The sequence below is a fragment of the Melozone crissalis genome, unplaced genomic scaffold (assembly GCF_028551555.1).
Source record: "Melozone crissalis strain CALT ecotype California unplaced genomic scaffold, PUWL_Pcris_2 ptg000187l_1, whole genome shotgun sequence".
Classification (NCBI taxonomy): domain Eukaryota; kingdom Metazoa; phylum Chordata; class Aves; order Passeriformes; family Passerellidae; genus Melozone; species Melozone crissalis.
Genome location: NW_026535952.1, coordinates 2,576,539 through 2,596,187, shown reverse-complemented (window position 1 = coordinate 2,596,187; position 19,649 = coordinate 2,576,539). Strand labels below are relative to the sequence as shown.

The 19,649-nt window shown below is 43.7% G+C and overlaps 1 protein-coding gene across 1 annotated transcript; it reads left to right on the top strand.

Moving 5' to 3' along the window:
- Positions 1-781: 781 nt before the first annotated feature.
- LOC128948971 (biotin--protein ligase-like) lies at positions 782-14,025 on the top strand (the record flags this gene model as incomplete). The annotated part of the gene is made up of 5 exons (XM_054293730.1): positions 782-849; positions 2,783-2,943; positions 7,542-7,656; positions 11,232-11,445; positions 13,688-14,025. Coding segments are annotated over 5 exons (727 nt in total), but the record flags the coding sequence as incomplete, so codon positions are not given.
- Between the last annotated feature and the right edge of the window lie 5,624 nt (positions 14,026-19,649).

The following is a 19,649-nucleotide window of genomic DNA, read 5'->3' as shown; positions in this document are numbered from 1 at the left end:
AAATAACCCTGAAAATGTGAAATGGAGGAGGATCGTGGTGCAGTTCAGATCTGTTTAAAAGTGACTTGAACAAAGTTCTCACAGTAGGGTTTTTTATTCTTTTCTTTTTTTAAAATTTTTTTTTTAAATTTTAAGTGTAGCATTGACTCATTTGGTGGTGTTAAAGTGCACTTTCTACTTATCCCCAGAGGAAAGTTAGTATTCTTTTAAGTGAAACTATTTTAAAAGCAGAACACAAGGCTAAAATAAGCCAGTGTTCTCTAGAGCTCTCAGAAGGTGTAGATTTATTTACTGTAGTTAAATCATAATTAGTTCTCAGGGGATAGTGTATCTTTTAAACGGCTTTATTGCCACCATATTGGTTTTCTAAATAATCAGAAACTGCTGCTCTTGTATTTTGTAGTATGAACAAAAATTCGCTGTAAGTAGAAACAAATGTTTGGAATTGCTGGTTGTCACTTGCTGAGGATAGGGACACCCAAAACATGAGCACTTGAGGAAGAAGTGAAGGAATACAAAACCTGGGTTATCAGAACTGAAATGAACTATAGCTCTGACTTATTTCAGATAAAATAATATTTTACATTATCGTTTTCCAGCCAATCATTTTTTTAATATTTTAATGGGTTTGGATCAGGATTAAATGTTAACTGAAAAAAAATGGTGGTGCAACATTAACATAAAATATTACCTGATATTTAAGCCTTGATTTTCATGAATGTAGCTTGGTGTTGCAGCTGATAAGCATGTGGGGTTTTTTGGTTTTTTCCCTAATTGGCAGGTTAATGTTCGACTTGCCTGAGGAGATGGGTTTAATAGCAGTGGCTGTTCGACAAACACAAGGGAAAGGTGAGTAAATCTCCTTGTTTCACTCATAAATGTGTATTAAATACACAAAATAGAACATTTTAAGTTGCATTATGAGCATTTTTGATCATATAATCCATAGAATAAGCCTGTCCTCTTCTCCTCCTGCTCAAACTGCGGATTCAAACTCAAAACCCAGAAGTTAACAAGAGACCAAAGTAAACATTTTCAGGATGTTTGGTGGCTTTTGCAGAAATGATTTAATGGTCTCCTGGCTCCTGCCAAAAAGGTTTTGCCAGTCACAAAAGCTGCCATCACTGCACTCAGTGTAACACGAGTCAGAGCTGCAGATGGAAACTGAAACTGGGCGAGCTGGAGCAGGGCTGGGGCCTGAGATTGAGTCTGAAGGACCTGCCCGAGCAGATAAATGTAAGCAAGTCGTGTTTCCTGCCCAGAAAAATGCTGGCACTTCTTTGAAAGCCGCATTTATTCTGCTGCAGGAGCAGAGCGTGTGGCCCAGGGAGCTTTTCCCAGCACAAATCCACGAGGAGATGATTCCCTGCTTTCAGAGCAGGGTGGTTCAGAGTTTGGGCGCATTTCTGGGTGCACACAGAGCATTTTTAGAAATGCTTTTACACCTGAACAAAGCGAGATCTTTAAAATGTGTCTGTCAGCAGAGACCAGGAGAATCCTGGGAGCAGGGGATTTAGGACATGCTGGGAAATTGAGCAGCAGCTTGTCCTTCAGAAGCTCAGAACTGAATTACAGAAAAGAATTACAGAATTATAGAATGGCCTGAGTTGGGAGGGACCTTAAAGAATTACAGAATTGAAGAATTACAGAATGGCCTGAGTTGGGAGGGACCTTAAAGAAATACAGAATTATAGAATGGCCTGAGTTGGAGGGACCTTAAAGAATTACAGAATTATAGAATGGCCTGAGTTGGGAGGGACCTTAAAGAATTACAGAATTATAGAATGGCCTGAGTTGGGAGGGACCTTAAAGAAATACAGAATTATAGAATGGCCTGATTTGGAAGGGACCTTAAAGAATTACAGAATTATAGAATGGCCTGAGTTGGGAGGGACCTTAAAGAATTACAGAATTGAAGAATTACAGAATGGCCTGAGTTGGGAGGGACCTTAAAGAAATACAGAATTATAGAATGGCCTGAGTTGGAGGGACCTTAAAGAATTACGGAATTATAGAATGGCCTGAGTTGGGAGGGACCCTAAAGAATTAAAGAATTATAGAATGGCCTGAGTTGGGAGGGACCTTAAAGAATTACAGAATTGAAGAATTACAGAATGGCCTGAGTTGGGAGGGACCTTAAAGAATTACAGAATTATAGAATGGCCTGAGTTGGAGGGACCTTAAAGAATTACAGAATTATAGAATGGCCTGAGTTGGGAGGGACCCTAAAGAATTACAGAATTATAGAATGGCCTGAGTTGGAAGGGAACTTAAAGAATTACAGAATTACAGAATGGCCTGAGTTGGGAGGGACCTTAAAGAATTACAGAATTATAGAATGGCCTGAGTTGGAAGGGAACTTAAAGATGATTTTGTTCCACCCCCTGCCACACCTTCCACCAAACCAGGTTCTCAGAGCCCCATCCAACCTGGCCTTGAACACTTACAGGGATGGGAATATTTTAAAAATTCCAAATTTTTTTTGAAGAAAAAGCTTTGCAGTTTAACCCTTTTTCTTTCAAAATTGGTTTGGAAACCAGTTGGTTTGGAAAATTGGTTTGGTTGCATTAAAGGAACTTTTGGTACATTCTTGGATGGATATCTTTGAATCTTTGGTTGCATTAAAGGAATTTTGGTACATTCTTGGACGGATATCTTTGAATCTTTCTCTTTAGTTATCTATATCTTTAGCTATCTTTTGTTATCTATATTCACAAAGTGATCTTCTTTATAAATATTCTTTTCTTAAGTTGAAGTTCTCCTTTTTCCTGTCCCTGCCCAGGTCGTGGTGGGAACGTTTGGCTCAGCCCCATGGGCTGTGCCCTGTCCACTCTGCACCTCTCCATCCCTCTGCATTCCAACCTGGGCCAGAGAATTCCCTTTATCCAGCACCTGGTGTCCCTGGCCGTGGTGGAGGCAGTCAGATCCATCCCAGGATATGAGGTATGTCCTTCTAACTCATCTCAAGCTCCATTAAATTCAGATTTTAGCTGTGGCTTTTCTGTGTCTAATGGCTGAATGCATAATTCACTTCTTAAAAAGAACCTAAACCTAACCATTCCTGATGTTTGGTGGTTATTGATATGTTTGGAGAAATCCAATATCCGGAGGGTCAGTATTTTTTTGCTGAGCTGATCAAATGCACTGCACTCATTTCGCTCTAAATCTTACGAAACTTAAGCCTCAATCCTCAGCAGTAAAGAAAAAGTCAATTTTGTTTGCCCAGCAATGGAGCTGATTTGTTTTGATTTTGAAGGAGAATAAGGAGGAGGGAAAAATGAATAAAACTGACAAATCCTTTTCTGCTTTTTTGTTGGGGCTGTTTCAGTGGTCACTTTATCCCTTTTAAAGGATTTTTCCAAGCCTTGTTTAAGGTTGAAAACTGATTTCTAAAGCAAGAACTGAGGAGAATTGCTCTCGAGAGGGAATCAAGTGTCCTGTCATCAGTATTAAAATGAAGAACCAGTCTTCTTTATCACCTCATATATCTCCTTTTTAATGTTACCATTTCCTAATATTTGCTAACTATAAAACTTTGGTATTTTACAGAAGTAGTTAACTAAAGCATATGTTTCCTATATTACAGAAAATCAATGACTTATACACATTTACACATGAACTTTATTATAGTGGCACCCAGTAGCTTTGCTGGAGTTTAGGGTCTGTCAGCCTTTCTATTAAACCCTTCTAAATTCAGTGCTTCATAACCTGACTAGAAAAACAAAATGCTTCAGGGCAAAAATTTGCAATATAAAACATTTGGCTGGAGTGGATAATTTGACCACTTAAAAACGAAGGGACAAGAGTTAGTTTTATAAAACATGGGGATGGCTGGGGAAGGAGCTCATTTATGAATGGAGGTGGTTTTGCTCCTGTGTGCCTGCCCTGATGTACTGTGGCATTTTTAAATTTTATTCCATTCAGGAGCAAAAAGGTGACTGAAGTTCCAAATATTGATGTGAAAAATGTGGATCAATAATGTGTGTGCTGTACTGAGCATTTGGAGAGTAAAGAGATTTCTGTGCCCAGGGCAGATCTGCTGAACCTGAGGGGACATCAGCCCTTGGCAGGGGGGCAAAGCAGAGTTAAAGGTTTAGAATCAATCATGTTACAGTAAGAATATTTTAAAAATTATCAAAATCTCAGTGCTTGAACTTCTTATTTGGACTCAAGTCCTGCAAGGCTTTTCCTCATGTCCATGTCATGCCAACTGCAGCGGCCACGAACAATGGGATGATCTGCAGAGTGATGGAATCATGGAATGGGTTGGGCTGGAAGGGATCTGAAAGATCACCCAGTGCCACCCCAGCCATGGCAGGGACACCTCCCACTGTCCCCAGTGTCCAACCAGGCCTTGGGCACTGCCAGGGATGCAGGGGCAGCCACAGCTGCTCTGGGAACAAAAAGGATTTTTTTCCCACATCCCACCTAAACCTGTAATTTCTCAGTGTGGAGCCATTCCCTGTGTGCTGTCCCTGCATCCCCTGGCCATTGTCTCTCTCCAGCTTTCCTGGGGCTCCTCCAGGCCCTGCAAGGCCACCCTGAGCTCAGCCCAAAGCTTCTCCTGTGCAGGTGAGCAATGCCAGCTGTGCCAGCCTTTCCTGCCAGCAGAGCTGCTCCATCCCTCTGCCCATCCTGCTTCCAAGAGGTCCATGGCTCAGTTTATCACCATTCATGGTTTTTAGGATGGCCACAATTACTGACCCTGCTGAACCAGCAGTAACCGAGGCCTTTGCTCTGGGTCCTCCCAGCGCAGGTCTGAGGGCTCGGTTGGAAGTTCCCTTGTCAGATGTTCATGCTGAGGATGCAAATGGGATTTAAATCAAGAGGATGCTTTGCTCTCCCATTCTGAGAACATCAGAGTCTCTCTCTAGTGAGGGAAGACAATAATTGCTCCATTTCTAGCTTATTTGGTGACATTTTGTGTGGTATCTGGTGAATCCACTCCGTGGCAAATCATGTGTGGCATTCACATTCTCTGAAAAATCCCTTTGCCCAGGATTTCTCTCCTGGGAAGCTGAGAAGCCTCAGAGAAAAAGGAAAACAAATTCTTGTCTCATTTGCTTCTCCTGTGTTGTGCTCACATGTGGGATGTGTTTGGAGATTGTTCACCCACAGGTGATTGTTCCATTGGATTCTGCTGTGAGTTGTTTCCACTCTTTGGCCAATCGGGGCCAAGCCATGTCAGGACTCTGGAGAGAGTCAGGAGTTTTCATTATTATCTTTTTAGCATTCTGTAAGTATCCTTTCTGTATTCTTTAGTACAGTTTAGTATAGCATTCTTTAATATAATGTAGTATCTTAAAATAATGAATGAGAACATGGAGTCAGATTCATCATTCCTGCCTTCATGGGGACACCCCACAAATACAACAGCCGTGAGAACACCCAGCTGCCCCAGCTGTTCTTGCTGCTGTTGTCACTTCAGTCACAGAGCTACTGTCTGCTGTCTCACAGGTGTGTGCTTCCCCCTTTTATTATCACCGAGAGCACCATTCCACTGCGTCATTCCTCCCACGTCTCCAGAGTGCCCTAAAATCCTTCCCCCAGTGCAGGGAGCCAAGTTCTTTCCCATAACGAATAGGAGCTGGTGATACTTTCCCTCAGAATGCTTTGATAGCAAAATCAGGTAGTATTTCCTGTCAGTGGACGTGTCATGGACTCCTCCCTGGCCTTTAAATCTGTCAGGAAAGTAGACACGGACCCAGGTGCAGCTTTCACACATCCTGTAAAGGGATTTCACCCCCTACAACGGGAGGGAATGCGACTCCTGTAGGCCTGGAGCACCTCCCATAATTTGCCCCTGGGGATGCAGCAGCCGTGGGCAGCGTTTCAAGCTGCAGGAAGCACATTTGCTTTCTTTTTGTGTTCAAGTAGCCAGTGCAAAGTTCAGCCCAGCCCTGTGGTTTGCACAAAAGCTGCTCTGTGGGGCTGGGATGTTGTCGCTGCTCGGTTTGTGTTTCCAGCAGGGACAGCTTTGGGAGGTTTCTGAACCGTTTGTGTGGTTGGGAGCTGGGATTTCTCCTGTCTGCTGAGTTTCCTTTCTGAAATTCAGGATGTCAGTGTCTCTTTGGCTGCTGCTGATGCCTTGTTCAGGCTGCCCCAGAGCAGAGCTGGGCAGAGCTACAGAACAAAGCAGGGATTCATTCACAGCATCTCCTCCATGGATGCACCTTGGGCAGCACCAGAGCCCAGCCAGGGCTGCGCCCAAGATGAACCAAAATGGCCCCAAAATGCACGGCCGGGCACGGGGGCTGTCCCTGGGATCAGTTCTGCTCCATTTGCACCTTGCAGTTCATTGTCCCATCCCAGCTTTAGCCCAGGCAGTCCCACCCTGCTTGTTTTTCTCTCTCCAGCCCACGGGGTTTGTGCTCCTGGGCTGAGATTTGGCTCATTTGTCCTTGGTGCCCAGCTGGAGCAGGAATTGTTTTGTCTCCCTGCTCTGTGCACAGAGCTCACCATCCCTGAATGTGAACCCAGCCCCACACACTAAAGCAGCACAGAATCTGAAAAACAGAAAAGCTCAAAGCTGAGGCATCAGTTCCTGCAAGGTTCCTCAGGCAGGGTTCCATTTTCTGTAGCATTTGTGGAGAACTTCAGTGGATTCTCATTAAGAGGAGCAGTCGACAGCAGCACTTTGGGCGTGGCAAAGAGGCAGAGAAAAATCTCCTCCTCTGCCCTGCTCAGGTGATTCCCCACCTGCAGAGCTGCCCCAGCCCAGGAGGAGCTGGAGCTGCTGCAGAGAGCCCAGAGGAGGCTCCAGGATGGGCAGAGGGATGGAGCAGCTCTGCTGGCAGGAAAGGCTGGCACAGCTGGCATTGCTCACCTGCACAGGAGAAGCTTTGGGCTGAGCTCAGGGCGGCCTTGCAGGGCCTGGAGGAGCCCCAGGAAAGCTGGAGAGAGACAATGGCCAGGGGATGCAGGGACAGCACACAGGGAATGGCTCCACACTGAAAAATTACAGGTTTAGGTGGGATGGTGGGAAAAAATCCTTCCCTGGCAGGGTGGGCAGGGGCTGGGATGGAATTCCACCCTGGATCCCTGGCAGTGCCCAAGGCCAGGCTGGACACTGGGGACAGTGGGAGGTGTCCCTGCCATGGCAGGGGTGGCACTGGGTGATCTTTCAGATCCCTTCCAGCCCAACCCATTCCATGATTCCATCACTCTGCAGATCATCCCACTGTTCGTGGCCGCTGCAGTTGGCATGACATGGACATACGGAAAAGCCTTGCAGGACTTGAGTCCAAAAGGGAAGTTCAAGCACTGAGATTTTGATAATTTTTAAGATTTTCTTGCTGTAACATGATTGATTCTAAACCTTTAACTCTGCTTTGCCCCCCTGCCAAGGGCTGATGTCCCCTCAGGTGCAGCAGATCTGCCCTGGGCACCCTGGCACAGTGGGAGGTGTCCCTGCCATGGCAGGGCTGGCACTGGGTGGGCTTTGGGGTCCCTTCCACCCCAACCATTCTGGGATTCTCTACAGATTATGGGGTGATGAATGAGCCATAAATGTCTCTCAATGTCTGCTTTTGTTCCTTCAGGACATCGAGCTGCGAGTGAAGTGGCCAAATGATATTTACTACAGTGACCTGATGAAGATTGGTGGGGTTCTGGTGAACTCAACACTCATTGAAACAACATTTCATATTCTCATTGGTAAATGTCTGTTTTGAAGCTTTTTCTTGCCGATTTTTGGGTTTTTTCTGGAGGATTTTGTTATCAGTGTCTGTAGCAGTAAAAATGGCAACGATGAGAACAAATAATGACAGCAGGCATAAGGAAATGAAGCACAACATTCAATCCAGAGGAAGCACAAAAAGTAAATGTTTTCATTCTTCTCAATAACTCCATATGCTTGACAAGTAAAACATAAATGCAAGCATCTGGGTTGGTGTAGGAGAGTTCAAAGGAAGAGCATTACATGGGAGAGGGGAATTGTCCTCCTTGATTTATGTGGAATATACTGAAAAATCCATCCTTTTTTCCAATTTATGGATTTTTTGGAACATGTCAAATAGTTAAATGAAGAACATGCCTTTTAAATCAAAAGAGCTACATGCACAGAGTAATGTTTTTTCATTTTTTAATTATTGAGATATTTTTGTTCATCTCTAGTCTGATAATCATCCTGCTCCGTGATAAGGAAGTTTTCCCCTAAGCATCCCAGATCTGCTGAGAAACTTCCCAGATTCTGGTTCCAAAAGTAATTGTCTGTGCTGTGTCTAAAAAATTGAAAGAAATTCCTTAGCAAGTCTAAAAGGGTAAAGAAAAAGATGATATTTGCTATTTGAATATAGCACAAGTAAATATCCTGCAAAGATGGAGTGGTCACGGTGTTGTTTCTGTCAAAATTCTGTGATTTTAGAGGTGCAAACAAGAAAAGAGTTGAAGAAGTCACCTCTTTCTGTGAAACATGGCCAGACAGGACATTTTCCGTTCCATTTTATACCTCCATGTTGTAAATAATCGACTCCAACAGAATGGAAATTGCACGGAAACTTTAGAAATCTCTCTGTGCCCCTTCAGCCATTTACAACTTCCATGTTTTCCTACAGCCTGGTTAACACAAGGAAAGCAGGAATACATCCAAAAATAGTTCATTATATCGAGTATCTCTTTAAGCACTTCACATGTTTGGGTTGGACCTTTCCATTCTAACCCTGAACATCAAAATATTCCAATTCAAATGGAGATTTTCTCTATCCATTCTCTCTGATATTCCTCTGGAAGGTCTGAGGTATAGATAAATGCCTGTTTTTACCAGTCTGTTTTCAGCTGGGAGATTTTCAAATTGAAACTTCCTTGCTCCATGTGAATCCAAGGATGTTTTCCATCATTCCAGTGCTGTGTTTCATGGAGTCCTAGAGGGCCCTCATGACATTGAAGCTCTGGGATTGGTAGGAGTGATGGGATTCAGCTTCCCCAGCAGCGAAGGTGTCTCAGATCCATCTCCCCTCTTCCAAAGGATCCTTTCCTAGGCAGAATCCCAGGATCCCTGAGGCTGGAAAAGCCCTGCCAGCCCATGGAGTGCCAGCTGTGCCCACCCTGTCGCCAGCCCAGAGCACTCAGTGCCACCTCCAGGCACTGAGCTCGCCCTTTCCATGGCATTCCTCAGAACCACCCATAAATGAGGATAATGGTGTGTCGCAGGCATCTGTTTATGAAAATCCTTTCTTAGGATTTTTTTCTTCCTGAGAAGCCGAGAAGATTCAGGAACAAAAGGTAAACATTGATTATCTGCTGCTGTGGGATGCAACAGGTGCATCTGGGATTGGCACATCTCGGATGTTTGCAATTAATGGCCAACCACGGCCCAGCTGGCTCGGACTCTCTGTCTGAGACACAAACCTTTGTTATCATTCTTTCCTTTCTATTCTTAGCTCAGCCAGCCTTCTGAGATGAAACTTTTCCTTCTGTTCTTTTTAGTATAGTTTTAGTGTAATATATATATATCATGAAATAATGAATCAAGCCTTCTGAACATGGAGTCAACATTTTTGTCTCTTCCCTCACCTGAAAACCGCTGTGAACACGGTCGGTCACAATGATGGAAACCAAGGGTCATCTCTGTGGCTCCACTGCTCCAAGGAGGAGCTCAGGAGAATAAGATCAAAGACAAACCTGCATTTCCACTGCTCAAGCCCTGCAGGTGACAACGCTCCACGCTGAGACTTTTAAAGACAGTTTGGAAGAAAAAAAAAAAAAACAAACCCAAAAAAACCTTGTTTTTCCAATTTGGAGTTTGAAATGGAAGAACTTTACGGTGCTGGGACTTGTGGAGGAGGAGTTCTGAGGAGAAGGTTCACCATTGATGTGAGGGCCAGGCGCCAGCGGAATGCAGGGGGCAGCCAGCGAGCAAACCCCGCTCTGCTCTGCTCAGGCACGTCCAGCTCCTCATGGAGCCTCACTGCAACATCCATCAGCCACATCAGCGCTGCTGAGGGCTCTGCTCTCTCATGGACGCTGCACAGTGCCCCCAGAGCTCCGAGCCCCTCGTGGCTTTCCAATTTCCTGCTGCCTTTTCCCCTTGGCCGTGTTCATTCCCAGCTGTTGGGGCTTCAGCTGCAGGGTGGCTGCTGTGTCCCACTTTTGGATTGCTGAGCAGTGATCCTGATGGACCCCAAGGCTCTGTGACCCCTCAGTGGTGTCTCTGTTCCCTCACACTGGATTGCAGACACCTGAGTTGGGATTTGCTGGCACAGCTCGTTGTATTTTCCAGTTCATTTTCCTTTATCTCTTTCCAGTAACCCAAATTTCAGCTCATTTCCACAGCACTGGCGTGTTGGGATCACTGTGCCTTGTTTTGTGTTTATTCCCTGACTTGTTAAACTCCTTTTCACTGAAGGAATTCTCCTCAAAGTTAACACAAATTGTGAATTATTAACAGCAAATTTACAAATCAAGACATCTCCTTGCAAACAGAACTGCCCAAACCTGATTGACAGACAGGGAGTTTTATCCCAAATGTCTGAGGGAAGGAAAAAAAAAAAAAAAAACCCAAATTATTAGGAGAAAAAAATAAACAGGTAATACAATATAGTTCTTTACATCCCTGGCAGGCTGTTTCAGCAGGCTGCAGAAAAGGCCCCAGGAGCCATATTCAAACAAGGGAGGCATTCTGCCAACTCAGAATTTGGGAATTGCAGCTGGAGAAATGTCAGCGAGAGGCTGGAGGCTTCTAAGGGACATGCTGTGGTGAGATGGATTAGGCAAACTGGAGTCTCACAAAGTTAAAATCAAATCTCCTGGGCTTTCCTGAGCAAGCCAAGCGAGGCTTTATCAGCTGAGCGCAAGGTCTGGGGTTTGGAAAGGGCACTGAGCTCTCTGCAGGAAGCAGAAAGGGCTCTGAGCTGAGTTTTGGGATCAAGCTCCATCTTAGGTGGGATCAGTTGTTCTCTGAGTGGGCTGAGCACCTTCCAGGGAGCGCAGGAATGGCTCACATGGAAGGTTCTGGAACCAAGGTGCAGTTTGTCCTCTCCCAGCCCTCACTGGTGGGGTTGGAAGGCTCTGCTGGATTGGCCTCTGTGACTCTGAGGAGGAAAAAGAGCAAAATCTGAGCTGAGAATTGTAATTACAGGAGAAAGAAGATCCAGAGGTGTGAGAGGCTGAATGAGGCCAGCTCTGGGAGCCATCCTGAGGGATCATTGTAGGGAGCAGCTGAATTAAATCTGGCTGTGGTGCTAACAAAGAGTTTGTCTCTTTGATTGTGTCCTCCTCTTTGTCTTCTGCAGGCTTTGGCTTTAATGTGAATAACAGCAACCCCACCATCTGCATCAATGACCTCATTGCAAAGTTTAACAGGGAAGAGGGGACGGAGCTGAAGGCTCTGAGTGCAGATTGCCTCATTGCAAGGACTGTGACTGTGCTGGAGAGGCTCATTGAGCTGTTCCAGGAGAAGGGGCCCAATGGAGTTCTGCCCCAGTACTACAAGTACTGGGTACACAGGTAAGAATTCTCAAACTTTCTTTTCATAAAATTGGTGGAAGAACTCATGGGTATTTTGTCTTTTTCCAGAAAATTCCCTTAGATATGAGTGAATAGTTTAAAATACACTCCCAAGAAGGATGCACATTTTTAAGGGAGAATTAAAGCAGCACATAATAAATCAGTGATAGCTTGAGTTAAAGAATGCTTCCAGGTATTTTACATGTATCATCCCCAAACAAAGGCGATTTGGAATGATTTGGCTTGAGATGGATGAAGCTGCTGTACTTCTAGGAGGAAAAAACAATAGATTGTTTGGATTAACTCCAACTCCGTCCATTCCACAAGAGGACATTAAAACAGGTAGAAAATGCTGCTGAAAGTCATTGTGTGTAAAGAACCAGTGAGGTGAGAAATGAAATAATCTGTTAGAGGGTGAAGCCTTTCCTGTGAGGGTGCTGAAGCCCTGAGGAACCCTGGAGTGCCCAAGGCCAGGATGGACATTGGGGCCTGGAGCAGCCTGGCACAGTGGAGAGAGTTTAGGATGATCCAACCCAAACCTTTCCATGATCCTTTTAATGATTCTGATGAGTCCTCTGAGGTGATTTTGATGCCTTGCAGTGGCTCCCTAGAGCAGAGGCTAGCCAAGATTAAGAGAATGTGAGCAGGTATTCATTAAAGGCTCCACAGATACACCCGGGGCACTCAGAAGCCTCCAGAGGCCTCACCCAAGCTGGACAATGCTCACCAGAGTTTCACACAATTATCAGTTTGGTCCATTTACACATCAGGGGTTAATTCTCCAATTACAGCTTCAGGTAATGAAGTCATTCACCCCCAGTTTGCTCCTCCCAATTCACTTTTGTTTGTATTTTCAGGGCCTGAGGCTGTGGGGTGTCCTTGGGTCTCAGGCCTGGGGGGATGGTTTGGTCTGACCAAAATGTGGAGACAGTAACCAACACTTTACAAGGAGTTTAGAGTTATGCACTAAGGCAGTACAGGATTGGGAAAATAGAAAAGATAAAATCTTAAGGCATCAGTTTTAATTGCTCAGTGTCCATGAGCTGCTGCCTTGGTTTGAAAAGCTCCTGCTAAGGAAGGCAGGAGCCTCCTCTGAAATGGAAAATGTAAACCCCCTCCCTCTGAATGATTATTAATTTGAAATGAAGGGACTCTCAGGCAAAGATATGGGAATAGGAACAACAGTTCTTTATTAGGGGAAAAAAAAAAATAAAAATGCAGTAATACAAAAGAACCTTGCCAGAGTGAGGCCATGCCCTGTCCCCTGTGTGCCAGGGAGGTGTCCCAGCCCCATGCCATGGGGCTCAGCCCTCCTGCAGTGCCAGCTGTGGCTCTGCTGCAGCAGGGATCCTGCACAAGGGGGGAGTTTTCCTCTGCAGCTCCAGGGCTGCTGCAGATGGGCCTGGGCTCCCTCTGGGAACACCAGGTGTGAACTGTGCTGTTCACAGGAGTTCCAGATGAGGGAAGAGATGACAACCTTGACTCCATGTTTCAGAAGGCTGCTTTATTATTTTATGATATATATTATATTAAAAGAAAATTATATATATTATATAAAAATATATACTATATTAAATATAATATAATATAATATAATATAATATAATATAATATAATATAATATAATATTATATTATGTTATATTATATTATATTATATTATATTATATTATATTATATTAATTTTTTTTAGATTTTTATATATTATACTCATTTTATTATATATATTATATTAAAAGAAATTTTTATATTGTATTAAAAGAAAATTATATATTATATTAAAAGAAAATGATACTAAAGAATAGAAGAAAGGATTTCATGAGAAGGCTAGAAAGGAGTAGAAAAGGAAATTATAATAAAATCTTGCGACTGACCAGAGAGTCCAAGCCAGCTGACTGTGATTGGCCATTAATTAGAAACAACCACATGAGACCAATCCCAGATGCACCTGTTGCATCCCATAGCGGCAGATAATCAATGTTCACATTTCATTCCTGAGGCCTCTCAGCTCCTCAGGAGGAAAAACCCTAAGGAAAGGATTTTCCACAAAAGCTGTCTGTGGCAGATTCCCAGAGCAGCAGATAATCAATGTTCACATTTCATTCCTGAGGCCTGTCAGCTCCTCAGGAGGAAAACCCTAAGGAAAGGATTTTCCACAAAAGCTGTGTGTGGCAGATTCCCAGAGCAGCCCCCCAGCCCCGGCCTGCGCCCCCCGGGGCGGCACTGACGGTTCTGTGTTGCAGCGGGCAGCGGGTGAGGCTGCGCAGCGAGGACGGGCCCCTGGCCTGGATCGTCGGCATCGACGGCTTTGGGTTCCTGCAGGTGCACCAGGAGGGCGGGGGCGTGGAGTCCGTGCACCCTGACGGCAACTCCTTCGACATGCTGAGGAACCTCATCGTGCCCAAGCACTGACAGCAGCTCTGGGGCTGGCGCTGCCACCTCGGCCTCTGAGGGGAGCTCACAGTTTGGTTTGGCCTTCTGGTTGTTGTGTTTGCCGTGGGTAACGTCGGCGGCTGAGGAGAGGTGGTGATCTCACAGCTGAAGGCCTTTATTCTTTTCGTTAACATTAAAACTCACCTCTGCTGCCATTCTTTGTAAGGATCTGTTCTTTGTGGTGAGCAGAACTTTCTCTTCATTTACACCCTGTACTGGAGAGAATATTTGTGGTGAACACAACTTTCTCCTCATTTACACCCTGTACTGGAGAGACTGAAGTGGCTCAACATTTCCTTTTTTTTTGTTTCTGTGTGATTTAGCACAGTGCAGGACAATATTTACTTTTTTACTTTTTTTTTTTTTTTTTTTAATCTAAATGCTGTTTTTCTGTGTTGTCTGCACTAAAACCAGCTGGAACATCACATATTCCTGAACTGCTGGGATCACCACTGTGCTTAATTCCAGGTCTGGGTGAAGATCCTGATTTGGTTCTTCTCTGTGTAGAACCTCTACAATAATTTACCAACCTGTGCTTTGATCTCAGGTCTGCAACTCTGAAATGGCTGCCTTGAGTTTTTGGGAGAGTTTTTCCATCAGCACCGAGGAGCTGTGCTGGGTTATCCAAGGGATTTGCACTCTGCTCTCCTCACTCACTTGGATCTGAGTAAAATCATCTCACCTGTCCTTTAAATCGTGGTTTTCCAAGGGGTTTCAGGAAGGAAAACCCACTGGAAAAGTGTCACACCCAGGTTTTTGTAGAATCCCATCTCAGGGGATGGGATTCTACAATTACCACTAATTAATTCTATGATTACCACTAACTCAGAATTTAGTGGTAATTTTATCATTATCTCAATGTAGTTAAGTGAATAAATAAAGGGAATAAATCAAATTCCCTTTTGCAAACAACTATTCCATTGAGAAACAGAAATCACACTGTTCCCCCGTGCCCAAATTCTCTTCCTCAGCCCTTTTGTCACCCCCTTTCCCAAACCAGGTCTGGTTTTGCTGCTAAGCCCTAAAAGCAGGAGCTTTAGCCCCTGCTGACCTGGAAGCAGCTGATTTTTGGGGCAGCCTGCACATTTCCATGTGGGGGAACACACTGGGAATTCTCCTGGAGCTCCCACTGGGAGCTTGGTGGGGTTTCCTCCCAAGGAGATTTGGCCACCACGGCTCCCCAGACAATTTTGTCCCAGGTGTGATGTGGCCACCTTAATTTCTTTTTTTTTTTTTTCATGGTGGATCAGCCAGATTGGAAATTCCAGAAAGGAAACTCCTGTCTTCTAGCCAGAAATGGGGGTTTCAGGTTAAAGTTCACCTCATAAGCAATCCAAACATTTTCGATTGTCTCAGCTCCAAAGCCAAGAAGTCTTAAACCAAGGAAACTTGTCTGTGATGGTAATTTTGACCAATCCTCACATATTAGGGTTTAGGTGGTTTGGCAGCAAGAGCAGAAATTAAATTGTCCCTGTTAAATTTGGGATTTCATGCTCCATCTCACAGAAGATTTGTCCTGATTGTCCAAACCCTGCTGGGTTTTCTTTTTTTCCCCCATGATCCAAATCACATGAGGCTGCACACCAGCATCGCCTAGAACTACACACAGCTGTTAATTGCCATAATTAAAATAATAATTAAAACGACGCACCAAGTTTGGCTTTTCCCCACCAGATGCTTTCAAAACTGCTTTGGGCTGAGGAGGTTTGGCAGCTGCCTTTGATATCAGAATTCAATATTAATGCATGTTGTGATCAACTGAGACTCGAGTCTGGCTTAATAAAGCTTCAATAAAAAGAAAAAAAAACATATATTTATATATAGATTTATAAAAAATCACATCTCACATCTTCCTGCTGCATCCTCATTTATTTTCTGCCTTCTCCTTCACGAGCAAACTGCAGCAAAGCAGAGCTCTGGTGCTGCTTTTCCAACCACAGAGTTTTACAAAACTTCACCTTAAGCCAGAATTTGTAGCTGAAAGTGTCTCAGCTTTAGGGTTTGCCTGTGGGGATTGCCTTTAGGATTTGCCTTTTGTGTTTTGTTCCTGTTCCACACAGGCTGGGAAGTGCCTGGAGGGATTGAACAACCAGGCCGTGCCTCAGGCTGGGGTTTGAGTGGCTTCCTCAAAAAACTTCCTTTTCCCTTCACCAGGGACAAAAAAAAGATGGGGAAAAGGGTAAAACATGGGAATTTTGGAAGGGCAGAATGAGTTTGTAAAGCTGAGCAGCAGCAGAGGGATTTTTTTAGCATTTTTTAAATTCTGCAACATTTCCTGGTCGCTGTTGGTCCTTTTGTGGCTGCCTTAGCGATGGGCTGGTTCCGTTCTCATGGGAATTGTCAGGTTATTCCCAAAACTTTTGCACTGGGAAGAAATTTGGAGTGGAATTTCCTTTCCACAAGGGAGAGCTGCCCAAACCAGGATGTGCCAGAGCACTGTGGGAGCCGCTTTGCCTTTTCAGTGGCCTCTTCTGGTGTCTCCTGGATTTGGGAGAAGGGTTTGTTGCTTTTCCTTCAGAACCAAAGACAAGGAGAATCCCCACGGGACAGGGAGCAGCAGGATAAAGTCCTTGTGGATGAATCCCTGGAGAAATCCCTGACTCTTTCAGGCAGAGTCTGGCTCTTCCTGTGCCCCAACATTTTTGCAGGAAAATCCTGTTTTTCCTTGTTCCCCATGTGTGACAGACAGATGTGCTGTGGGCTGTCCCCGGGTGTGGAATAATCCCTGAAAATGTTTCATTTCACTCCGCTGTCTGGATTAGTAAAACACCTCTTCCATTGTGAGGCTGAGCTCATATCTTAAACTATTTTCTTGATGAAGTGCTTTCAAAAAACCCATTTATTACCATGTCCCTATTTCTATTTTTTTATTTTTTTAATTTTTTTTTTTTCCCTGCTGGGCTCTGGTAGAACATTTCTCATGGTGAAAACATTTGTGGGGGTTGTTTATTGATAGGAAAACTTCTGGGCGTGTTGGCACGTGTGTGAGTCCAGGGTGGGTCGTGCCCAGTCAGCAACAAAGCTGCTTCCAAAGGTTTGAAAAAGTAATAATGTAATTCACATTTCAGACACATCCTGCTTCTAGTAAAGCTTTTATAAGGCTTCAGAGCTTTTTTTTTTTTTTTTTTTTTTTTTTTTGTATTTTAATATATCCAACAAATCAAGGGCTATTACCTATTACCTGGAAATAATATTAAAGCATTTAATTCTTTATGCTGCTGCTTCACTGTGCAAAAATTCGTCGCTTTGCTTTCTCTGATTCAGCTGCATCAGCAGCCTGGAAAAAAAAAATAAAAATTACTTTTTGCAACTACAATCAAAATAATCTGTCAGGGGAATGATTTGTGCTGGTTCCTGGGGGTAACTGGTTTGATAAAAAACCATGATTTGCATGGCTAAGTGGTGGTGGGGATGCGCTGCCTTGATCAGACACCAAAGAAATTAAATCTGGGCCCAGCAAAGGGCAGAGGCCAGAAAATGATGGAGAAAAAAGAACTGCAGGGAAGAATTGTCAAGTGTTGAGTTTCTCGTTAGTGATTCTGTGTTATTTGCATTTTCCAAGTGTCTTCGTTTAAAATGCATTTAAATTTTAAAAACTCTCTGTGCGTTTTATAGTACATTAATTGTCAATATAGAACATGTCACAATTGAAATAAATTTTCAAATATGCACCGTTCTCCTTTGTGAAATACTCTTTGTTCTGTATTTAAAAAAAAAAAAAAAGAGAAATTCAACTCAGTTTTCCTTTGGCTACAGGATTTTATTAACATTTTAACAGTTTTGTTTTACATAATAAATAAGCAAAAATGCTTTACATTTTTAGGGAATACATATATAATTCTGAGCTTGAATAGGTTGGTTGGGTTGCGTGCTCCTTCACCTACACTTGCCAAATAGCTTTTATCTGCATCGTATTAAAAAAAAAAAAAAAAAAGCAAAATCTAACCTTCAGGAAAGAACTGGAATTACAACATTTCCTCTGTGGCATTTTTGAAGTGTGACTGAAATGCTGGAAAAAATAAAGAATTTATGTCCTGGCTTGAGATTTCTGGAGAAATTCTGGCAGATTTCCCATCCATTGGCACTTTCAGTGATGAATTCCCCAATTTTGCACCTGTTGTGCTGAATTTCCTCAAATTCAGCACAATTTCCTTAAATTGCGTTTCTCAAATCCCAGGGCACAGAGGGCTGGGGACAGGTCTGTGCATTTATCACCTTGTTTTATTCCCATTGCTTCCAAACCTTGGGAGACCTCACTGTGGGATTCACTTTTCCAGCTTCACCTGGGTCTGGTGGAAGATTCCCTGACGGGCAAGGGGCTGCAATGAGATCTTGAAAGTCCCTCCCAACCCAAATTTTCTATAATTTTGGTAAAATATTCCCTCTTTCACTCTCTTCCTCCCATTTTCCATGATTTTCTTGCCAGGTCTGAGCACCCCTAAAAGTTAAAATCTTGTGAAGTCTCTCTACAAAAGGTGTGGCTCAAATACTAAAGAGAAATGAGGGGTTTTTTTTCATATTTCAATTCACATTCCCCTTCAGTGCCACCATTTTTTTTTCGTAATTTAAACATTTTTCATTATTAAAAACAGTTTTCATTATTAGAAACACCTTTCATTATTAAAACCACTTTTCATTCTTCAAACACTGCCACCATGACGGCAGTGCCCTGTTCTGCACTGTGATTTTCCTGAGAACATCTGCAATTTAACTGGCCAAAAAAATCCTATTTTTTTCCCAATGTAATTTACTCCCAGATGGGAACATGGAATTGCTGTTTAAAAAAACCCTTCCCACATTTGCTTTTGCCATCTTTTCTGTGCCTTCCCCTGCGTTATCAGCTGGGAGCTCTTAATTGGTTCGTTATTTCCTCGCAGGGAAATTTCCTGTGGCAAAACCAGGGCATCGCCTCCCCTGAAACACCTGGGGCAGGATGATGGAACACCTCCTCCGCTCAGGCCGCTGGAATAAAGCCTGGAAGTGGCAATGACAAGGTGGGAAAATATTTTCGAGCTGGAAAAAGCTCAATGGTGTTTTTCCTCAAGCGAAAGCCCCGATTTTTGTGTTTTTATAGCGAGCGGGGCTTGCAGGAACACCCAAATTCAGCAGTGCCACTAATGAGGGAGAAAGGTTGGGCATCAGGTTTCTTTTTAATGATGCCAGCCATGCCAGTGGCTCCTCTGTGTGGGGCATGGCTGTAATTTGATTGAACAAAATGAAGCCATAATTATCTTTTCAGGAGTTGGGGTCGTTTATGGGGAGCAGGGGCTGGGAGGGCTCTGAACCAACTGGGGAAGCCACTGGTGGCTCCTGGCTTTGATTTGTGGGGTCAGCATGATCACAATCCACATTTACGGCTTTTCTGGAGAGCTGCCAGCTTCCTCAAACTTGAGAGGTTACACAGGGAGCGACTCTGCTGGTTTTGGTTCTGTTTTGGGGTTTTTTTTTGTAATCACTGATTTGGCTTTTTTTGTTCTGTTTAACACAAAATGTATTTTTCGTGCAATTGAAAGCAACAGCTGAGAGTGTTCAGCTCAAGTTCATTTCCAAGTGAATGTTAATTTGATAATAAAGGTTTCTCTGTGAACCTTTAATGGGATGCAATGAAAAAAAAAATACTGAAAGTTGTTGTCAAGCTTTTAAAGTATTTTTGTGTACTCAGAGCAATAAATATTCATACACAGAAGGGAATAACTTTATTTCTGTGTTCTAATGGAAAATTCCCTGCCCATTTCAGGGGCTTGGAAAATGCTGGATGAGCTTTGAGGTCCC